The 21,618-nt window shown below is 44.8% G+C and overlaps 1 protein-coding gene across 1 annotated transcript in view; it reads right to left on the reverse strand.

The window, feature by feature from the left end:
• The window catches only part of TULP4 (TUB like protein 4), an 860,077-nt gene that overhangs the window by 297,612 nt on the left and 540,847 nt on the right, over positions 1 to 21,618 (reverse strand). The window contains exon 8 of the mRNA XM_069769358.1: positions 7,129 to 7,353. Coding sequence (XP_069625459.1) covers positions 7,129 to 7,353 — 225 coding nt within the window. The remainder of the gene's footprint in view (positions 1 to 7,128; positions 7,354 to 21,618) is intronic.

Raw genomic sequence — 21,618 nt, forward strand, 5'->3', positions numbered from 1 at the left:
CCAGGATAAATATCGGGTTACTAAGCGCGGCCCTGCGCTTAGTAACCCGATATTTACCCTGGTTACAAGTGAACACATCGCTGGATCGGCGTCACATACGCCGATCCAGCGATGACAGCGGGTGATCAGCGACCAAAAAAAGGTCCTGATCATTCCCCAACGACCAACGATCTCCCAGCAGGGGCCTGCGTGACGTTGCAACGATATCGTTAACGAAATCATTATGTGTGAAGGTACCTTTAGTCTTGCCTCCAGCCGCTGAGCACCAACTCGGAGGCAGATAATGACCAACCCGACCAAACCAACCGATTACCAAATCCTTTAATCAGCCCCTCCACGGGCTAATCTACCACATCCACTCGCAATCCACTCCGGGGGAGTCCAGGACCACTAGAGGTCCCCCCCCTAGAATCTGCCATTCCCCTCTTTCCACCAACTTCGAGGACCTACCTCCCCAACATAAATGTTTTGACACCTCAAAAATTTGTGTCCCTCCAAACCTTCAAACCCGTCTCAATTCCTTCCTGAACAGCGAGACACCACATGTCAACCCCGATTGCATTTAAATGCACGCCATCCGCCCTCCAATATTTGCCCTTTCCGGATTCCAAATTTACATGACGCACTACCAATGCCCCATTCCGCGCCATGAACCGAGATACCGCCCTATTTACTTTTATTCTGGCCTTATTTATCCCCTCAATCGAGTGAGCACCTCGCCACACCTTCCCCGGGATAATATCCGACCAGACAACTAACAACTTCGGAAACACTGCCCAATGTCTTAAAATGTCGAACTTTATGTCCTTTATCAATTCCCTACAGGGCCTTTTGCCCAAGTCATTCCCGCCCAAATGAATTACTACCACATCCGAAGCTCGATCCAAACGAACAAACTGGTGGAGCTCCGGCAAAAGCAGGCTCCATATAATTTCGCGTTTCCCGATCCACCGCAGAATCGCTGTCTCTCTTGAGAACCCCAGTTGCCACCCGTCCAGCCGAATTGCGGCCCGCAAAGCCGCCCAAAAAACAAAAGAGTGGCCCATGATCCACACCAGCCGATGCTCGCGGCCTGAAATAGATAACACAACAGTAAGAAAAAAACAATTCAACTATTAAACCATTAGACCAAGTTCGGGCGGATATAGGAAATGAATCTCCTCGACTCCCACCGACCGATCTTTTTTACCACCTCCTCGCCCAGGCCCCTCCTGGCAGCTTCCGTCGCTGCGCCAATTCCAAATGAGTGCCCACTGTAATCCCCCGCTGAAATTCCCCCTGTGATCAAACATTTCTTAAAAACCGCTATGAACTGAAATCGAGATAAAAAGGAACCGTCCTCATGGACCAAAAGGGTGTTGGAGAATCCTCCGCCCATCCCCATGAAAGCATTGACACACAGGACTGGCATAACGGGGAACTGGCCACCTTAAATAACACCACTTTACAGCCTTTACCTTGACTGTCTGTCTTAGAAAATTGAAGCCGAATGACTACCCTATCAATATACACGTCCATGTCGTCCCTCAGCAAACCACCTTTGGTTCTTTTAGAGGGGCTGACCAACTCCCCTAATCGAAAGGCTCCAAAGAACGCTAATGCGAAGGCCGCCTTAAAAGGAATTATTTCCCATTGCGATGAACAGACCGAAGCTAACTGATTGCCCAAAATTAACAATACCTCGTATGATACCGGGCGTCTTTTATCGCTCACCGCCCAACCTTTTCTCCATCCCTTTAACGTCTGAACTACGAAAAAAGACTTTGTGACATCCTTAAGGCCCCGAGCCTTGAAACCGAATGCAATGCCCGCCAACAACTTGTTCAGTCTAGACACGGACCAACCTGACTCTTTAAAATGCCCGATCAACAATAATCTGCTCTCATCCTGTAGTCCCACCCCTAAAGAAACACCCCACTCTTCCCAAGTACCCCATGCCTGCTGATACTGACTCCACGACCTAGCCAATAAAGAGTTCTGAAACAGATAATCTACTGCCCGCCAGGAAGCTTCCATAACTCCGCTGGGCACTCTCGGCCTGTCGACTCCGCCTGAGGTACCAATTCTCGAAAACGATCTCCCTGCAAGTGAGAAAGAGCAACAGAGACAGGGTTAGAAGCCATCGACCTGACCTCCGCCACAATCCACAAATTCAAAGATAAGCCCAAAAACACCAAACACTGTAAAAATTTTACTACCGCCGGTGAATCAGCCGACAGTGAATTTATCGCCACGGCAAACGCATCGGACCCACATGGAAAACGAATCTTCCTGTCTCGCACACTGTTACCCCATAACGACAACGCAACAACGATAGCGATCAAATGAGGAAGAACCCCATTTTGTAGCCAATCTTGCTCCTGCCAGAAACCAGGCCATTCAGCCAACAACCAACTGCCTTGAAAAAACAAACCAAAACCACCATCATCCACCATGGCAATGATGAAACCGAAATCATCTGAATTCACAACCGGTTTTATCCAGATAGACTTTCCGTTGTAATTTTCCCAAAAATTTGCCCATACTGCCAAATCTTCACGCAATTCCTTCATTAGTCTGATAAAATGAACTGGAGATCGAACGCCCCTGGTCGCCAACGACAACCTGCGGCAGAATGCCCTTCCCATCGGCATAATAAGGCAAACGAAGTTCAATTTGCCAAGCAAAGATTGTACCTCCCTCAGCTTCAATTTTTTAGCACTACATGCCCTAGACACCTCTTCGCTCAGAGCGCTAACCTTATCCCCAGGCAACCTGCACCCCATTTCTAAGGTATCGATTTCTAAACCCAGAAAACTCAGAACAGTAACTGGACCCACAGTTTTGTCTGGAGCTAAAGGAACCCCGAAAATCTTGCACACTCTCTCCATAGTGTGCAATAGCACCAAGCAATCGGTACTTTGAGCCGGGCTTATAAACAGGAAGTCATCCAGATAGTGAATGCAGGATTTCAAGCCCGACACGTCTTTCACCACCCACTCCAAAAAGGTGCTAAAAGTTTCGAAGTACGCGCAGGAAAGGGAACAACCCATGGGGAGACAGCAATCAACGTAAAAACCTCCATCCCAATAGCAACCCAGGAGATGCATACTCTCCGGGTGAACCAGTAGTAGCCTGAAAGCCGCTTCGATATCTGTTTTTGCAAACAGTGCGCCACCCCCACATACCCGCACCCAATCCATAGCCGCATCAAATTAAGTGTAAATCACCGTACATAACTGAGGTTCAATTCCGTCATTTACTGAGGACCATTTCGGAATGGACAGATGATGAATCAATCTGAATTTATTGGGTTCCTTTTTTGGTACCACGTCCAATGGGGAAACCCTCAGATTGCGTATAGGCGCCACTGGAAAAGGGCCGGCCATCCTACCCAATTTAACCCTGCTGTTCTGTTGGTCAAAAATGACCGACTTTGAACTTCAATATTCTTTAAAATATTCAAGATGCGGCTCTGAAACCCGTGGCCGACCGACCCATCCTCATTTAAGTCAATCAACCACAAGTTTCAGAACCGCATCTTGAACACCCCAAAAAATACCAAAGTTCAAAATAGGTCTCCCCAGACCGAACAGAACAGCAGGGTTAACTTCGCTTTCCAGCTTTTTAGCAACCACGTCAGGAAATTGACCGCCCCCTGAAGAAGCCAACGCGAAACGCGCGTTGGGGCTAGCTGTGTGACCATCCGCTGCCTGCTACATGGGTAAGGAAAAGTGCCAGGAGGAATAAGTTACATTTGATGTTAGATATATAATAATATTTGGTCCTGGGGTTCTTTTTCCTGTCCCACTATATTGGACAGTAGCACTAAGCACTTTATTTTGATTATGGCAGTGAGTGGCTGATCACACAGGTCTGGTACCGTTGTTGCTTTCCCTTGCTGAGCATGTAATGTCAGATATATAGTATTTTATTATGATTGTTATTAACATTGAAGAGTAATAAAATTGATATTTTTATATACTAATCTGGACTTGAACTCCGTTGTTGTATATGGATTAACACGTCAGGAAATTGCAGAGCCGATTTCAAATTTTTTGTGGAAAATTTATGTTCCACATCCACGAATGGAATACGGAAACCATCCCGAAAACCTCCTTCTAACAAAGCTGCAGCTGGTGAATCAGGGTACCTATTTAGAAATGGCACCATCAAGTCCAGACGAATTGGCGTCATTCCTTTTTTCAGAACCGTCTCGGCTTCTCTGTCTGCCACCCTTAAAACATTTGGATGACCTGTGCGGTCCCCCGCAAGTTGCACATTCAGCTTGAATTTGCATTTTCCCTTAAATTTACATGACCCTTCATTGAATGCAAAGCACAGTCCTCTCTGCATTGCCGCTGAGTGTCCCGACTGCCCTGAACCCCCAGCGCTTCCAGGAAATGACTGGCTGCCTGACCCGAAGCTTGACGGGACCATAACCTTCATTCACAAAGCTATATCTTTGTGATCTCACCGAATACTGGGCCCAATGGCCTTCCGTTGCCGGAATTGCTCATCGTATCTGAGCCAACCTTGGCCCCCGTAAGTCTGATAAGCTTCCATGTAACAAAAAAGCACCGAGCAGTTCTCGGGGGACCTCTCACCAATCATACTCGCCAAAATGGCGAATGCCTGTAACCAATTAGAAAACGTCCTAGGAATCAGCCTAAAACGCCTTTTTTCTTCCTCCTCTTTTTTTAAATCATCTTTGCGCAGCCGGTCCAATTGAAAAAGCTCTAGTGGTAATAACAAGAATATTTCCACGTATTCCCCTTTCCAAATTTTTTCCCTAGTTTCACTTTTTAAGTGTGCCCCCATCGGTCCCTCGAAACAAACATATACCTCCCCACGGGCTGCGTCATCCAAACGCACTGAGGTATCTTTTTCCGCATCCCCTGCCTGACTGGCAACAGACATGCTAACTGAAGGTACGGCGGCACTCGTCGCTGCAGAATCATTCCCCACGTTATCTGACGACATACTCCTAGAACTCATATCAGTGAACCCCCCCAGAGAACCCCTCAAACTCAAAACTTCCCCCGGATTCCCAAGCCATGCCGCAGAAGGAGAAGACCCCAGGTTTGAACCCCCCGATCCCTATAGCGCCGCCAGATCTCTAAGCCCATGCATGATAAGCCCTAACCCCCCGACTCCCCCCATAAATACATCCCTACTAACACTGACAGAGGGAGCTAACACAGGGGTACATGAAAGAAAAGGATTGTCCTCACCTAGCTGCCCGAGCGCTGTGGACCCGGCAGCCGAAGATCCTGAAGCCAGACGTACGTGCTTCTCTCCTGAGCTCTCCCATCCGTTGGTCCCCGGGTAAGTCAGATGGCCGACTGCCGTCCTGTGACACCCCATCCGAAGGTGCAGGGTCCCTTGCTGCTGACGCCGCCACTGTGAAGATGCCTGAGCCAGCGTAACGCTGCCCGTGCTGGGAAGTGCTCCTATCTGCAGCTGTGACATGGCCAGACCCCTTGGATGGACTCAGCCTCGGCCTGCGCTGGCTAGAGAAAGTCAGCCCTCCAGCTCCCTGCCCCGTCCCAGGCAGAGCGCTGCTGACAGGGCCAGCAGAACGCCGCCCGTTAGATGCCACATGCCGAGAGACCTGGGAATAAGGCCCCCGCTTCCTGGAAGCGCCTAGTCCTCTGCGCCGAGCAGGCTCACCTGACCTGGCGCAGCCCGTCGCTCCTGGTCCCGACACCTGGTGAGTCACACGCACCGAGGAGGAGGCTGACACCTCCCCCTGCTGCAGGCCCCGCCGTGCTGCCGGATTCCTCCCAACTCTGCCGCGGGCCGCTGCTGCACCGCCGCTCGCGTCTCCTGCTGGAGGGTCCCTAGAGGGGCTCCTGATACGACGCCGGGCCCGAGGGGTGACGTCGGGGTTTAAGCGCGCCGGAGGCCTGGACCTCCGCGGCCGGCGTTCCTCTGCAAATTCCTAGGCTGGTCCCGTCACCACTCCATCCAGAAAGCTGCTTATAGACTGCTGCAGCCATTCGGTGCCCTGTGTGCTGGCCTGTTCGCGCAGTCTCTGCAATAAGGCCTCCACGTCCATCACTGGGGAGTTCAGCCACCGCCGGACCAGCAGGTGAGCGTGGCAGTTGAGGTGAAATTGTCGGTTTCTTATCCAAATCACCCTCAGTAAGCTCCCCCCACTTGCTGCTTCCTGCCTTATCCAAACCCCGCCCCCCCCTGTCCAAATTCAAAAGTACACAGCCCAAGCAAACTATTTAACCCCGACTTGCCCTTGCCCACCCTGAGGCTCTGCCATTCCCCGTGACCCCGTCATGCTGGCCTCCCTTGAGGGCCAGGGGCCCAGTACGGCCTTTCCTGACTTCTACAACAGAACAAAAAAACCAGTATAAATGTGGATAATGTTTAATAGAAAATGTATTAAAAAAATCAGCTTAACAAGAGACACAATGGAGAACACAAAACTACCAGGTTTTAGAAGTCCGTTATCCAGTGAGCAGCTTAGAACAGCCCAATACTGGTTACAATATAATTTATGAGCAACCTCAGCAAATACTTTAAACTAAATTCTCATTAGTGAATTTTAAACATGTTTTACAATAAATCTGGCACTTTCTAACTACATCCATAATAGTGGTTCTCATTATACTGTGCACATTCTGGTGTTAAAGGGGACCTGTCACTAGATTCATGCTGACCAAACCACAGGCAGCATAAGTCAGACCCTGGATGTAAGATTTAAGCTAGGTACATTTTAGTCTGAAACCCTCTGGAATTTCGGAGAAAACACAGTTTGGAAAGCAGACCAGAGATTATAGGGAGAAGCCCATTTAGGCACTGGCCAGCTTCTCCTAGTCCTGATCTAGGTGACTGACCGGTCTCTTGCTTTGTAGTCCCTTGGGAGAGTCCAGTCAGTCAACTGGAGCAGAGCGAAAAAGCGAGAAGCTGGCAAGGGGCTATGCTGGACTAGTCAGGTCTCTCACTATAGCCTTTGGTGGGCTTTTCAAACTATGCCTTCACTGAAATACTGCAGTATTTAAAAAAGCCATATCTGGTTGCAATCGTGTAGTCAGGCTCTGTCATGCTAGCCGTGGAACAGGCAGCATGAATCTAGTGACAACTTTTCTTTTTAATATAACTAATGTAGCCAAAGTAAACATTCATACTGACCTTAATAGTAGGTATAAAGGCGGTGGTGAGGTAAGAGCAGAGACGAGGAGGCAGGGAAAGTTTGGCGATATCTTTGTCATCAAGGAGAGAGCTGGCAATTGCTTGCTGGCAGAGAAGCTGCAAATTAGCAATTCTATGCTCCACACGAACAACATAGAGAGCTGGACCAGAAGCCAGGAATAGGCGGGAATTTCTGTGGCCCCAACATATAGAAGTGATCGGACGCTAAAGAACACAAGTGATACAACAGTTACTTTGCTGGAGTAGTCAGAAAGTGTTTTAGTATGTAAAGTGTTACTTGCAGTTTCACATTTCTTCCATTTCTTGGTTTACTGTTACACAAAATATTCCCCAATCAAAGTCAACTTAACATAAGGCAGCAGCTTGTCTCAAACTAAAAAAAAAACTGTAACAAAACTACATTTTTGGATTGTCTTCTATTCTTCCATTTATCAACTAACCCCACTCTGCCGTAGCCAAGTTTCACCTTCCTGACCAGCCTACATTTTTAAAATCTGTGTGATGTGGTAATACCTCGGGAATGCTTCTACTTATCCCAGGGATTCTGAGAATGTTGTGTAATGACACATTGTACGTTATCTTAGCGGTAAATTTAGGCAGATATGATTTGTATTTACCGTATTTAATATAAATATTAACAACTTTTAACATCTGAATTTAATTAAAACAGTTGTATCACAGAAAGAGTCGATAAATAACAATTCTCAAGTCTACCTCAAAATCATTTTTGAAATGTCTTTTTATTTTGATAGGATGTTAGAAAGCTTAAGAATTTAGCAGAAATCTAATTTTTTAAGAAAATTCACACAAACTTTTTTTACGGACCTCTTCACTTTTGAAGTGATTTTGAGAGGCATATATGAAAACCCCTAAATAGTTCCCCATTTTTAAAACTGCACCTCACAAACAATTCAAAAATGCATTCAGACAAGGTTTTAATCCTTCAGTTACTGCACAGAAATTAATAAAATGTGGTATGAAAAATTACCGTATATTTTTTATTTTTCACCAATGGCAATAGAAAACGGACCCCACAATTTGTTACGCAATTTCTTCTGAATGTGGCAATTGTCATGCCTCTATACAAATGCATAGTCAGTTCACAATGCTTTGTAATGTTGAATTGTAGTGTATTGATAAGATTGAATCACTGTATTGTGATAACTTATCCAACAGGGCCATCTGTTGACAATGTTCTCATTACAGCTTTACGTCCTGTTTCATTGCTTACTATGCAATTTAATCTTTGCTCATCAATGCTTCCGTAGTTTCCCATCAGCCTCTGCATTAGCTTTGCCCCCTTCTTCTCCAGCAGCCAATTTGACCTCAAGGATGCTGACATGCTGATCATCTCTCTCTGATTTTCAGGCCATCTGGTTGTTTACCTTCACATAGCACAGTCGGTGAGTTATTATTTCCCCCTTGTTAGAGCTCACATTGTATGATGTAGCTACTCTGTTCTATATGTTTATATCAAAACTAGATGGTGGCCCGATTCTAACGTATCGGGTATTCTCGAATATGCATGTCCACGTAGTATAATGCCCAGCCATGTAGTATATTGCCCAGCCACGTAGTATATTGCCCAGCCACGTAGTATATTGCCCAGCCACGTAGTATATTGCCCAGCCACGTAGTATATTGTCCAGCCACGTAGTATATTGTCCAGCCACGTAGTATATTGCCCAGCCACGTAGTATATTGCCCAGCCACGTAGTATATTGCCCAGCCACGTAGTATATTGCCCAGCCACGTAGTATATTGCCCAGCCACGTAGTATATTGCCCAGCCACGTAGTATATTGTCCAGCCACGTAGTATATTGTCCAGCCACGTAGTACATTGCCCAGCCACGTAGTATATTGCCCAGTCACGTAGTATATTGCCCAGTCACGTAGTATATTGCCCAGTCACGTAGTATATTGCCCAGCCACGTAGTATATTGCCCAGTCACGTAGTATATTGCCCAGCCACGTAGTATATTGCCCAGTCACGTAGTATATTGCCCAGCCACGTAGTATATTGCCCAGTCACGTAGTATATTGCCCAGTCACGTAGTATATTGCCCAGTCACGTAGTATATTGCCCAGTCACGTAGCATATTGCCCAGCCACGTAGCATATTGCCCAGTCACATAGTATATTGCCCAGCCACGTAGTCTATTGTCCAGCCACATAGTATATTGCCCAGCCACATAGCATATTGCCCAGCCACATAGCATATTGCCCAGCCACATAGTATATTGCCCAGCCACATACTATATTTCCCAGCCATGTAGTATATTGCCCAGTCACGTAGTATATTGCCCAGTCACGTAGTATATTGCCTAGCCACGCAGTATATTGCCCAGTCACGTAGTATATTGCCCAGTCACGTAGTATATTGCCCAGTAATGTAGTATATTGCCCAGTCACGTAGTATACAGCACAGAGCCACGTAGTATACAGAACAGACACGTAGTATATTGGCCAGTCACGTAGTATGCACCATATCCCTGTTAAAAACGAATTAAAATAAAAAATAGTTACATACTCACCATCCAGAGCCTCCGGATCGAAGCGGCCGGTTACCGATGGTCCTCGCGCGGTCCGGTCTGAAGAGTGCATTGCGGTCTCGCGAGATTGCAGCATGGACCGGTTACTGGAGCATCGCGAGCGGGAAAGGCCTGTTGTGGATCCGAGGGGCCGACGGACTGTGAGTATATAACGATTTTTTATTTTTTTAAATTATTTTTAACATTAGATCTTTTTACTATTCATGCTGCATAGGCAGCATGAATAGTAAAAAGTTGGTCTCACAGGGTTAATAGCAGCGTTAATGGAGTGCGTTACACCGCGGTCAATGCTGCCACTAACCCTGTGTGAGCGCTGACCGGAGGGGAGTATGCGGGCGCCGGGCACTGACTGCGGGAAGGAAGGAGTGGCCATTTTCTTCCGGACTGTGCCCGTCGCTGATTGCTCGTGGCTGTTTTGCCCCGACCAATCAGCGACTTGGATTTCCATGACAGACAGAGGCTGCGACCAATGAATAACTGTGACAGACAGACAGGCAGACGGAAGTGACCCTTAGACAATTATATAGTAGATAGTCTTCTGCTACTATTCACCATGTTGTGTAATTACGCTGTGAGATCACCATGTTGTGTAACTACGCTCTGAGTGTCCTGTACCATACATAATGCTATGTACTTTAGATATGTTGTATGCCTTGTACTGAGTACTTTCATTTTTTTTTGTAGTTTTAAACTGATCATATCAATAAAAGTTGTAAAAGACTCCCTGCTAGCGATGAGGGAATATACTCGTTACTCGAGATTTCTCAAGCATGCTCGGGAGACCTCCCAGTCTTTTTTAATGCTCGAAGGTTTAGTTTTCATTGCCGCAGCTGAATGATTTACAGCTGCTAGCCAGCATAAGTACATGTGGGGGTTGCCTGGTTGCTAGGGAATCCCCACATGTAATCAAGCTGGCTAAGAGATGTAAATCATTTAGCTGAGGTCAGGAAAACTAAATCCCAGAGCACTAAAAAATACTCGGCGGTCACCCGAGCGTGCTCGGGAAATCTCGAGCAACGAGTGTATTCGCTCATCACTACTCCCTGCATCTACCTCAATGCATCGATAGGAAAGAGTTTAGCGGTCTGTCAACTCGCTTTTCTTAGGAAACAAAGTTGAGGTGCCAGAACAGCAATACTCTATGTGTGATCAGAAACAAGTTTGGGCAAGTAGCTGGGCTCAGAAAGGAAGGACTGTCATTTGTCTTTTTAGTGTAAATTCAGATGAAATAGATTGCCAATACCATATCGCATGTTTAGAGCCCCTAATTCTTCTCAAAGAATTCATCTAGAGCATAGATCCCCAACTCCAGTCCTCAAGGCCCACCAACAGGTCATGTTTTCAGGATTTCCTTTGCATTGCACAGGTGATGCAATTATTACCTGGGCAAGACTAAGGAAATCCTGAAAACATGACATGTTGGTGGGCCTTGAGGACTGGAGTTGGGGACCTCTGATCTAGAGATGTGTGGAGCATCGTGAAACCATTTGTGCATCACAGAATTCTAGAAGTAGGCTGTGAAAACAACATATTACATTATTCCTACATTTTTCATCAAGGCAATACCCCATATGTGGCCAAAACAATTGTTTGGGAACATGGCAGGGCTTAAAAGTGAAAAGACACTATTTGACTGTTGGAGTGCAACTTTGGTAAGTCTACAATGGCATGTAAAAGTTTGGGCACCCCTGGTCATAGTTAGCTAAGATTTATCAATAAACTATTTCATAATGGATCTCTTCTTTGAATCGAGCGCTTCTTATTTTATCTGAAGGTCTCAACTCATATCATTAGCTAATGTAATTAGCTAATAATTACATTTAAGCAGAAGAAGTTATAACAGGTGATGCTGCAGAAAAGAATAAATATTTCTATGTGTTTTTTTCTTTTATGAGGAGAATGACTTAAAGGGAACCTGTTACCCCCAAAATAGAAGATAAGCTGAGCTAAGATGAGCTAAGCATTCTGTAATGCTGTAGATAAGCCCCCGATGTATCCTGAAAGATGAGAAAAAGAGGTTATATTATACTCACCCAGGGGCGGTCCGGTCCAGAGCCTCCCATCTTCATAGGATGACATCCTCTTCTTGTCTTGACGCTGTGGCTCCGGCGCAGGCGTACTTTGTCGCAGGCGCCGGGAAAGGTTAGAGACGCCCGGCGCCTGCTCACTGCAGTACTTTGCTCTGCCCTCAACAGGGCAGACAAAGTACGCCTGCGCCAGAGCCGCAGCGTGAAGACAAGAAGAGGACGTCATCCTATGAAGATGGGAGGCCCCGGACCGCGACGCCCATTGAATCGGACCGCCCCCTCAGGTGAGTATAATCTAACCTCTTTTTCTTATCTTTCAGGATACATCGGGGGCTTATCTACAGCATTACAGAATGCTGTAGATAAGCCCCTGAAGCTGGTGGGCTTAACTCATCTTCGATTTTGAGGTTGACAGGTTCATTTAATTGCCAATATCATTCTCAATTAATCAATAGATAATAGTATCACATAGATCAATTACATACACTGTTGGGAAAAAATGGGTTTGTATATTAATTAACCATTTACTCCCAAAGGCATAGATATAAACAAGAACAAAGGGGTTAAAAGAATAGGGTAAGTGGAACAGTGTGTATGTCAGATACAAGTATTTGTAAAGTGCTTGTGTGCAACTAAAGTGACATACAACATCTATATATGTACCAAATACTGTATTAATCACGTATCCTAGGGAGTTGGATCAACTGAAGTATACAATTATATGAAGCAGTAATTCATGTAGATTATCTCTCTTGCATTTAGCAATGTCAGTATATTAAGGTTACCTTTTAAGTGTGTCCGTATTTTCCATCAAGTAGTGACCTCCACAGTGTCCCCTCACCCCAATGCGCGCCTTTCGCCGCCAGCGTCTTCTCTATTGGTTAAATGAGATTTAATGATATTGAGAATGATAATGGCAATTAAGCCATTCTCCTCATAAAAGATAAAAAACACATAGAAGTATTTATTGTTTTCCACAGCATCCCCTATTATAACATCGTCTGCTTAAATGTAATTATGTTAAGTTATTTTAACCCCTTCATGACCCAGCCTATTTTGACCTTAAAGACCTTGCCGTTTTTTGCAATTCTGACCAGTGTCCCTTTATGAGGTAATAACTCAGGAACGCTTCAACGAATCCTAGCGGTTCTGAGATTGTTTTTTCGTGACATATTGGGCTTCATGTTAGTGGTAAATTTAGGTCAATAAATTCTGCATTTATTTGTGACAAAAACGGAAATTTGGCGAAAATTTTGAAAATTTCGCAATTTTCACATTTTGAATTTTTATTCTGTTAAAACCAGAGAGTTATGTGACACAAAATAGTTAATAAATAACATTTCCCACATGTATACTTTACATCAGCACAATTTTGGAAACAAAGTTATAAGGGTTAAAATTTGACCAGCGATTTCTCATTTTTACAACGAAATTTACAGAACCATTTTTTTAGGGACCACCTCACATTTGAAGTCAGTTTGAGGGGTCTATATGGCGAAAATACCCAAAAGTGACACCATTCTAAAAAATGCACCCCTCAAGATACTCAAAACCACATTCAAGAAGTTTATTAATCCTTCAGGTACTTCACAGCAGCAGAAGCAACATGGAAGGAAAAAATGAACATTTAACTTTTTAGTCACAAAAATTATATTTTAGCAACAATTTTTTAATTTTCCCAATGGTAAAAGGAGAAACTGAACCACGAAAGTTGTTGTCCAATTTGTCCTGAGTACGCTGATAAATCATATGTGGGGGTAAACCACTGTTTGCGCGCACGGCAGGGCTTGGAAGGGAAGGAGCGCCATTTGACTTTTTGAATGAAATTGGCTCCACTCTTTAGCGGACACCATGTCACATTTGGAGAGCCCCCGTGTGCCTAAAAATTGGAGCTACCCCACAAGTGACCCCATTTTGGAAACTAGACGCCCCAAGGAACTTATCTAGATGCATAGTGAGCACTTTGAACCCCCAGGTGCTTCACAAATTGATCCGTAAAAATGAAAAAGTACTTTTGTTTCACAAAAAAATTATTTTAGCCTCAATTTTTTCATTTTCACATGGGCAACAGGATAAAATGGATCCTACAATTTGTTGGGCAATTTCTCCTGAGTACACCGATACCTCACATGTGGGGGTAAACCACTGTTTGGGCACATGGTAAGGTTCGGAAGGGAAGGAGCGCCATTTGACTTTTTGAATGAAAAATTATCTCCATCGTTAGCGGACACCATGTCGCGTTTGGAGAGCCCCTGTGTGCCTAAACATTGGAGCTCCCCCACAAGTCACCCAATTTTGGAAACTAGACCCCCCAAGGAACTTATCTAGATGCCTAATGAGCACTTTAAACCCCCAGGTGCTTCACAGAAGTTTATAACGCAGAGCCATGAAAATAAAAAATAATTTTTCTTTCCTCAAAAATGATTTTTTAGCCTGGAATTTCCTATTTTGCCAAGGGAAATAGGAGAAACTGGACCCCAAATGTTGTTGTCCAGTTTGTCACACGGCAGGGCTCGGAAGGGAAGGCACGCCATTTGGCTTTTTAAATGGAAAATTAGCTCCAATCATTAGCGGACACCATGTCACGTTTGGAGAGCCCCTGTGTGCCTAAACATTGGAGATCCCCCACAAATGACCCCATTTTGAAAATTAGACCCCCAAAGGAACTAATCTAGATGTGTGGTGAGGACTTTGAACCCCCAAGTGCTTCACAGATGTTTATAACGCAGAGCCATGAAAATAAAAATATTTTCGCAAAAATGATCTTTTAGCCTGCAATTTTTTATTTTCCCAAGGGTTACAGGAGAAATTGGACCCCAAAAGTTGTTGTCCAGTTTCTCCTGAGTACGTTGATACCCCATGTGTGGGGGTAAACCACTGTTTGGGCACACGTCGGGGCTCAGAAGGGAAGTAGTGACTTTTGAAATGCAGACTTTGATGGAATGGTCTGCGGGCATCACGTTGCGTTTGCAGAGTCCCTGGTGTGCCTAAACAGTAGAAACCCCCCCACAAGTGACCCCATTTTAGAAAGTAGACCCCCCAAGGAACTTATATAGATATGTGGTGAGCACTTTGAACCCCCAAGTGCTTCACAGACGTTTACAACGCAGAGCCGTGAAAATAAAAAATCATTTTTCTTTCCTCAAAAATGATGTTTTAGCAAGCAATTTTTTTATTTTCACAAGGGTAACAGGAGAAATTGGACCCCAGTAATTGTTGCGCAGTTTGTCCTGAGTACACTGGTACCCCATATGTGGGGGTAAACCACTGTTTGGGCGCACGTCGGGGCTCGGAAGTGAGGGAGCACCATTTGACTTTTTGAATACAAGATTGGCTGGAATCAATGGTGGCGCCATGTTGCGTTTGGAGACCCCTGATGTGCCTAAACAGTGGAAACCCCTCAATTCTACCTCCAACACTAACCCCCCACACCCCTAACCCTAATCCCAACTGTAGCCATAACCCTAACCACAACCCTAATTCCAACCCTAACCCTAAGGCTATGTGCCCACGTTGCGGATTCGTGTGAGATTTTTCAGCATCATTTTTGACAAATCCGCGGGTAAAAGGCACTGCGTTTTACCTGCGGATTTACCGCAGATTTCCAGCGTTTTTTGTGCGGATTTCACCTGTGGATTCCTATTGAGGAACAGGTGTAAAACGCTGCGGAATCCGCACAAAGAATTGACATGCTGCGGAAAATACAACGCAGCGTTTCCGCGCGGTATTTTCCGCACCATGGGCACAGCGGATTTGGTTTTCCATAGGTTTACATGGTACTGTAAACCTGATGGAACACTGCTGCGAATCCGCAGCGGCCAATCCGCTGCGGATCCGCAGCCAAATCCGCACCGTGTGCACGTAGCCTAATTCTAAAGGTATGTGCACACGCTGCAGAAAACGCTGCGGATCCGCAGCAGTTTCCCATGAGTTTACAGTTCAATGTACACCTATAGGAAACAAAAATCGCTGTACACATGCTGCAGAAAAACTGCATGGAAACGCAGCGGTTTACATTCTGCAGCATGTCACTTCTTTCTGCGGATTCCGCAGCGGTTTTACAACTGCTCCAATGGAAAATCGCAGTTGTAAAACCGCAGCGAAATGCGCAGAAAAACCGCGGTAAATCCGCGATAAATCCGCAGCGGTTTAGCACTGCGGATTTATCAAATCCGCAGCGGAAAAATCCGCAGAGGAACAGAATACGTGTGCACATACCGAAACCCTAACCCTAACCCTAGCCCTAACCCTAACCCTATTCTAACCTTAGTGGGAAAAAAAAAAATTCTTTATTTTTTTATTGTCCCTACCTATGGGGGTGACAAGGGAAGGGGGGTCATTTATTTATTTATTTTTTCTTTGATCACTGTGATAGATTATATCTCAGTGATCAAAATGTACTTTGGAACGAATCTGCCGGTCAGCAGATTCGGCGGGCGCACTGCGCATGCGCCCGCCATTTTGGAAGATGGCGGCGCCCAGGGAGAAGACGGACGGACCCCGGCAGGATCGGTATGATGGGGTGAGGGGGAGCACGGGGGGGGATCGGAGCATGGGGAGAGGATCGGAGCGCGGGGGGGTGGAACGGAGCACGGGGGGGGTGTGTGGAACGGAGCACGGGGGTGGTGGATCAGAGCACGGGGGGTGGATCGGAGTGCAGGGGGGTTGGATCGGAGCACGGGGGGTGATTGGAGCACGGGGGGAGCGGACAAGAGCACGGGGGGAGCTGAGCACAGGACGGAGAGGTGCATAGCACTGATCGGAGGACTGGGGGGGGCGACCGGTGGGGTGGGGGCACATTAGTGTTTCCAGCCATGGCCGATGATATTGCAGCATCGGCGATGGCTGGATTGTAATATTTCACCAGTTATAATAGGTGAAATATTACAAATCGCTCTGATTGGCAGTTTCACTTTCAACAGCCAATCAGAGCGATCGTAGCCACGGGGGGGGGGTGAAGCCATTCCCCCTGGGCTAAACTACCACTCCCCCTGTCCCTGCAGATCGGGTGAAATGGGAGTTAACCCTTTCACCGGATCTACAGGGACGCGATCTTTCCATGACGCCACATAGGCGTCATGGGTCGGATTAGCAGCGACTTTCATGACGCCTACGTGGCGTCATGGGTCGGGAAGGGGTTAAAGTTTATCAATTAACCATATTTTATAATGGATCTCTTCTTTGAATTGAGCGTTTCTTATTTTATCTGAAGGTCTCAACTCATATCATGTTGATATGCTCTTTTGAAGTGCCATTCTTTAGCTGAAACGGAATTTTGTGTAGTTAATATCCTCTATGTTTGTGCCAGAAAACTACAGCCATGGGTTCCTCTATGCAGCTACCTAGCACTCTGAAAATAAAAATGGTGGAGGCCAAGAAAACAGGAACAGGCTATAAGATAGCAAAGCATTTTCAATTTGCCCTTTCCTCAGTTTGAAATGTAATTAAGAAATGGCAGTTAACAGGAACAGTGGAGGTCAAGAGAAGGTCTGGAAAACCAAGCAAAATTTCACTGAGAGCTGCTCGTAAGATTGCTAGAAAGGCAAATTAGATCTTGAAAATCTGCTGCTAGACCTCAAAATAGCAGTGCATGCAAGATGACCCAGGAATCTCATTTTCCAAGGAAGAATGGATAAAAATTCCTCAAACATGTGTAGCTGGCTACAAAAGGCATTTACACTGTAATCCTTTCATATGGGGGTGCTAAGCATACAGAGTGCTAAAAAAAAAATATATATATATTTATATATATTTCCACACTTATTCGCTCCTCACCCAACCGCCTCCAAGACTTCTCCCGAATATCCCTCATCCTCTGGAATTCTTTGCCTCAACACGTCCGACTATGAACCACATTCGAATCCTTAAGACGAAACGTGAAAACCCACCTCTTCAGGAAAGCCTACAGCCTGCACTGACCCTGCTGCCTCCTCACCACTACCGAAGCTACCGCCTCACCAACACCGGAGCTCCTGCAACCCTCAACCTATTGTCTTCATCCCCACCATCCTCTAGAATGTAAGCCCGCAGGGCAGGGTCCTCGCCCCTCTGTATCAGTCTGTAATTGTTAGTTTGCTTACTGTAAGTGATATCTGTAATTTGCATGTAACGCCTTCTCATGTACAGCATCATGGAATCAATGGTGCTATATAAATAAATGAAAATAAATAGTAAATATTTGCGCCTAAAATACAAAGGATTTTTGTTATATTGAACTTGACATCTTATAGAGCTAATTTTGTCTTCAACTTACGTAGCTATTCAAAATAAACAGTAATTATGATCAAGAGTGCCCACACTTTTACATGCTACTGTACATTGTGGACAACAGGTCACATAAGCAGAATACCTGATGTGCAGAAACAGCAGACACCTTAAAAAATGACCCCATTTTTTAAACTATACCCCTTTAGAAAATATTTTTGGGTATAATGACCATTTTGAACCCACAAGTGCTTTACATTCAGTACAGACCAAAAGTTTGGACACACGTTCTCATTTAAGGATTTTTCTGTATTTTCATGACTATGAAAATTTTAAATTCACACTGAAGGCATCAAAACTATGAATTAACACATGTGGAATTATATACTTAACAAAAAAGTGTGAACCAACTGAAAATATGTCTTATATTCTAGGTTCTTCAAAGTAGCCACCTTTTGCTTTGATGACTGCTTTGCACACTCTTGGCATTCTCTTCATGAGCTTCAAGAGGTAGTCACCGGGATTGGTTTTCACTTCATAGGTGTGCCCTGTCAGGTTTAATAAGTGGGATTTCTTGCCTTACAAATGGGGTAGGAACCATCAGTTGTGTTGTGCAGAAGTCTGGTGGATACACAGTTGATATTCCTACTGAATAGACTGTTAGAAGTTTTATTATGGCAAGAAAAATTCCTACTGAATAGACTGTTAGAATTTGTATTACGGCAAGAAAAAAGAAGCTAAATAACGAAAAACGAGTGGCCATCATTACTTTAAGAAATGAAGGTCAGTCAGTCCGAAAAATTGGGAAAACTTTCAAAGTGTCCCCAAGTGCAGTTGCAAAAACCATCAAGCGCTACAAAGAAACTGGCTCACATGAGGACCGCCCAAGGAAACGAAGACCAAGAGTCACCTCTGCTTTTGAGGATAAGTTTATCCGAGTCACCAGCCTGAGAAATCGCAGGTTAACAGCAGCTCAGATTAGAGACCAGGTCAATGCCACACAGAGTTCTAGCAGCAGACACATCTTTACAACAACTGTTAAGAGGAGACTTTGTGCAGCAGGCCTTCATGGTAAAATAGCTGCTAGGAAACCACTGCTAAGGACAGGCAACAAGCAGAAGAGACTTGTTTGGGCTAAAGAACACAAGGAATGGACATTAGACCAGTGGAAATCTGTGCTTTGGTCTGTTGAGTCAAAATTTGAGATCTTTGGTTCCAACCACCGTGTCTTTGTGCGACGCAGAAAAGGTGAACGGATGGACCCTACATGCCTGGTTCCCACCGTGAAGCATGGAGGAGGAGGTGTGATGGTGTGGGGGTGCTTTGCTGGTGACACTGTTGGGGATTTATTCAAAATTGAAGGCATACGGAACCAGCATGGCTACCACAGCATCTTGCAGCGGCATGCTATTCCATCCAGTTTGCGTTTAGTTGGACCATCATTTAATTTGCAACAGGACAATGACTGCAAACACACCTCCAGGCTGTGTAAGGGCAATCTGACCAAGAAGGAGAGTGATGGGGTGCTACGCCAGATGACCTGGCCTCCACAGTCACCAGACCTGAACCCAATCGAGATGGTTTGGGGTGAGCTGGACCGCAGAGTGAAGGCAAGAGGGCCAACAAGTGCTAAGCATCTCTGGGAACTCCTTTCAGATGGTTGGAAGACCATTTCCGCTGACAACCTCTTGAAGCTCATCAAGAGAATGCCAAGAGTGTGCAAAGCAGTCATCAAAGCAAAAGGTGGCTACTTTGAAGAACCTAGAATATAAGACATATTTTCAGTTGGTTCACACTTTTTTGTTAAGTATATAATTCCACATGTGTTAATTCATAGTTTTGATGCCTTCAGTGTGAATTTACAATTTTCATAGTCATGAAAATACAGAAAAATCTTTAAGTGACAAGGTGTGTCCAAACTTTTGGTCTGTACTGTATATATATTTTGTAATGCTAGGAGTGGAAAATTTTGTCATGACATTTCTCCAGTATAAATCAATATAAATAAACATGTGTTCAGAAAATGTGGTCAGAAAATTCTGTTTGGGCACGTGACAAGGCTCAAAAGCGAAGCACTGTGAGTGTAATTTTGGCTGGAATAAATTCTGGATGTCATGTCCCAGATGCAGTGCCCCTAAGGTGTAAAAACTGCAAAGAATTGCCACAACTAATTCTTTTTTGGATAGTGCGCCAATCAATCAATTAAGCTCAATCAAGAGTGTAGTGAGAATTTATAACTGACAGGTATTTCACAGCAAAAAAAAAAAGTTTTTCCTTACAATAAATTTGGTATAGTCCCACATTTTTTATTTGCACTTGGGGTAACTGAAGAAAATGAATCCTACAATTTGTAATGCAATTTCTCCAAGTACGCCAATACCCTATACAGCAGCTGAAACAAGTATTGAACACGTCGCCAATTATCTAAGTAAATCTATTTCTAAAGGTGCTAGTGACATTAAATTCTTACCAGACAGCGGTAACAATCCATCCAATTCACACAGGCAAACAAATCAAACCATAGACGTCCATAAATTAAGTTATGTGTTATAATGAAAAATGACACAGGGAAAATGTATTGAGCACAAGAAGAAAGAGGTGTAAATAGCCATGGAATTTAGGACACAAGCTGAAATCTATCAGTAATTAGAAAGCAATCCTGCCACTTAGTGAAAAATAATCTCAGCTGTTTCAACTGATGGCCTAGAAAAAGGGGTCTCATTAGAAACATCTCATGATGGATAAAGCCAGTGAGCTATCTCAAGACCTTCACAACCAAATTTTTGCAAAACATACTGATGCCATTTCTCTAGACGTCGGAGTGAGCAGACATGCCTATCTGCTTTCTGCAAGTCAGAGGAGATAACACGGCGCCATGCTACTGGCAGCCCATTGCAGCAGCAGCTACTCTTTTGTTTCTTTTGTCTCTGTATGCTGTCTGTTCTTTTGGACTTTCTACTGGGTTTGGTACCTTTAGGCTATGTGCACACGTACAGTTTTTTTTGCGTTTTTTTGCGCTAAAAACGCTATAAAAACTCATTAAAAACGCATACATTATGCATTCTATCATTTAGAATGCATTCTGCATGTTTTGTGCACATGGATGCGTTTTTTTCTGCGAAAAATACGCATCGCGGTAAAAAATGAGCATGTTCATTATTTTTGCAGATTTTCTGCGTTTTCCCACAATTCTATGCATTTGGGAAAAACGCACAAAAAACGCACAAAAAATGCGTCAAAAACGCGTCAAAATCGCGGTAAAAATGCATGCGGATTTCAGGTAGAAATCGCGGATTGATGGATGGTTTATACTCTGTGGATCGCACTGTTCCTGTAAGACGGACCATTGTGGGAAGGCGGAAACCATTCACCCATACAACCAACTGCCTCTGGACACACAGCACTGGATCAGCACCCGGATCTGCCACTACTACGTACATCCCCCTACAGGTACATGCAACTCCTAAATGGATACCAGTAATGTGACGCACCCATGGACATGTATCTAATGCAACCACTACCAGCTACAGTTCCACAATACACACAGCTTCTACCTTGTTGGTTACTGATGCAACCATCTGTGTACAGAGGAGAACACTGGAAACAGTCAGATAAGGTGCGGACTGGAGCAAAGGACAGGGACACTAATCTGCTGGTTGCCCCTAAAGGTACCTTCACACTAAAC

This window comes from Ranitomeya imitator, chromosome 5, assembly GCF_032444005.1.
Source record: "Ranitomeya imitator isolate aRanImi1 chromosome 5, aRanImi1.pri, whole genome shotgun sequence".
Taxonomy (NCBI): domain Eukaryota; kingdom Metazoa; phylum Chordata; class Amphibia; order Anura; family Dendrobatidae; genus Ranitomeya; species Ranitomeya imitator.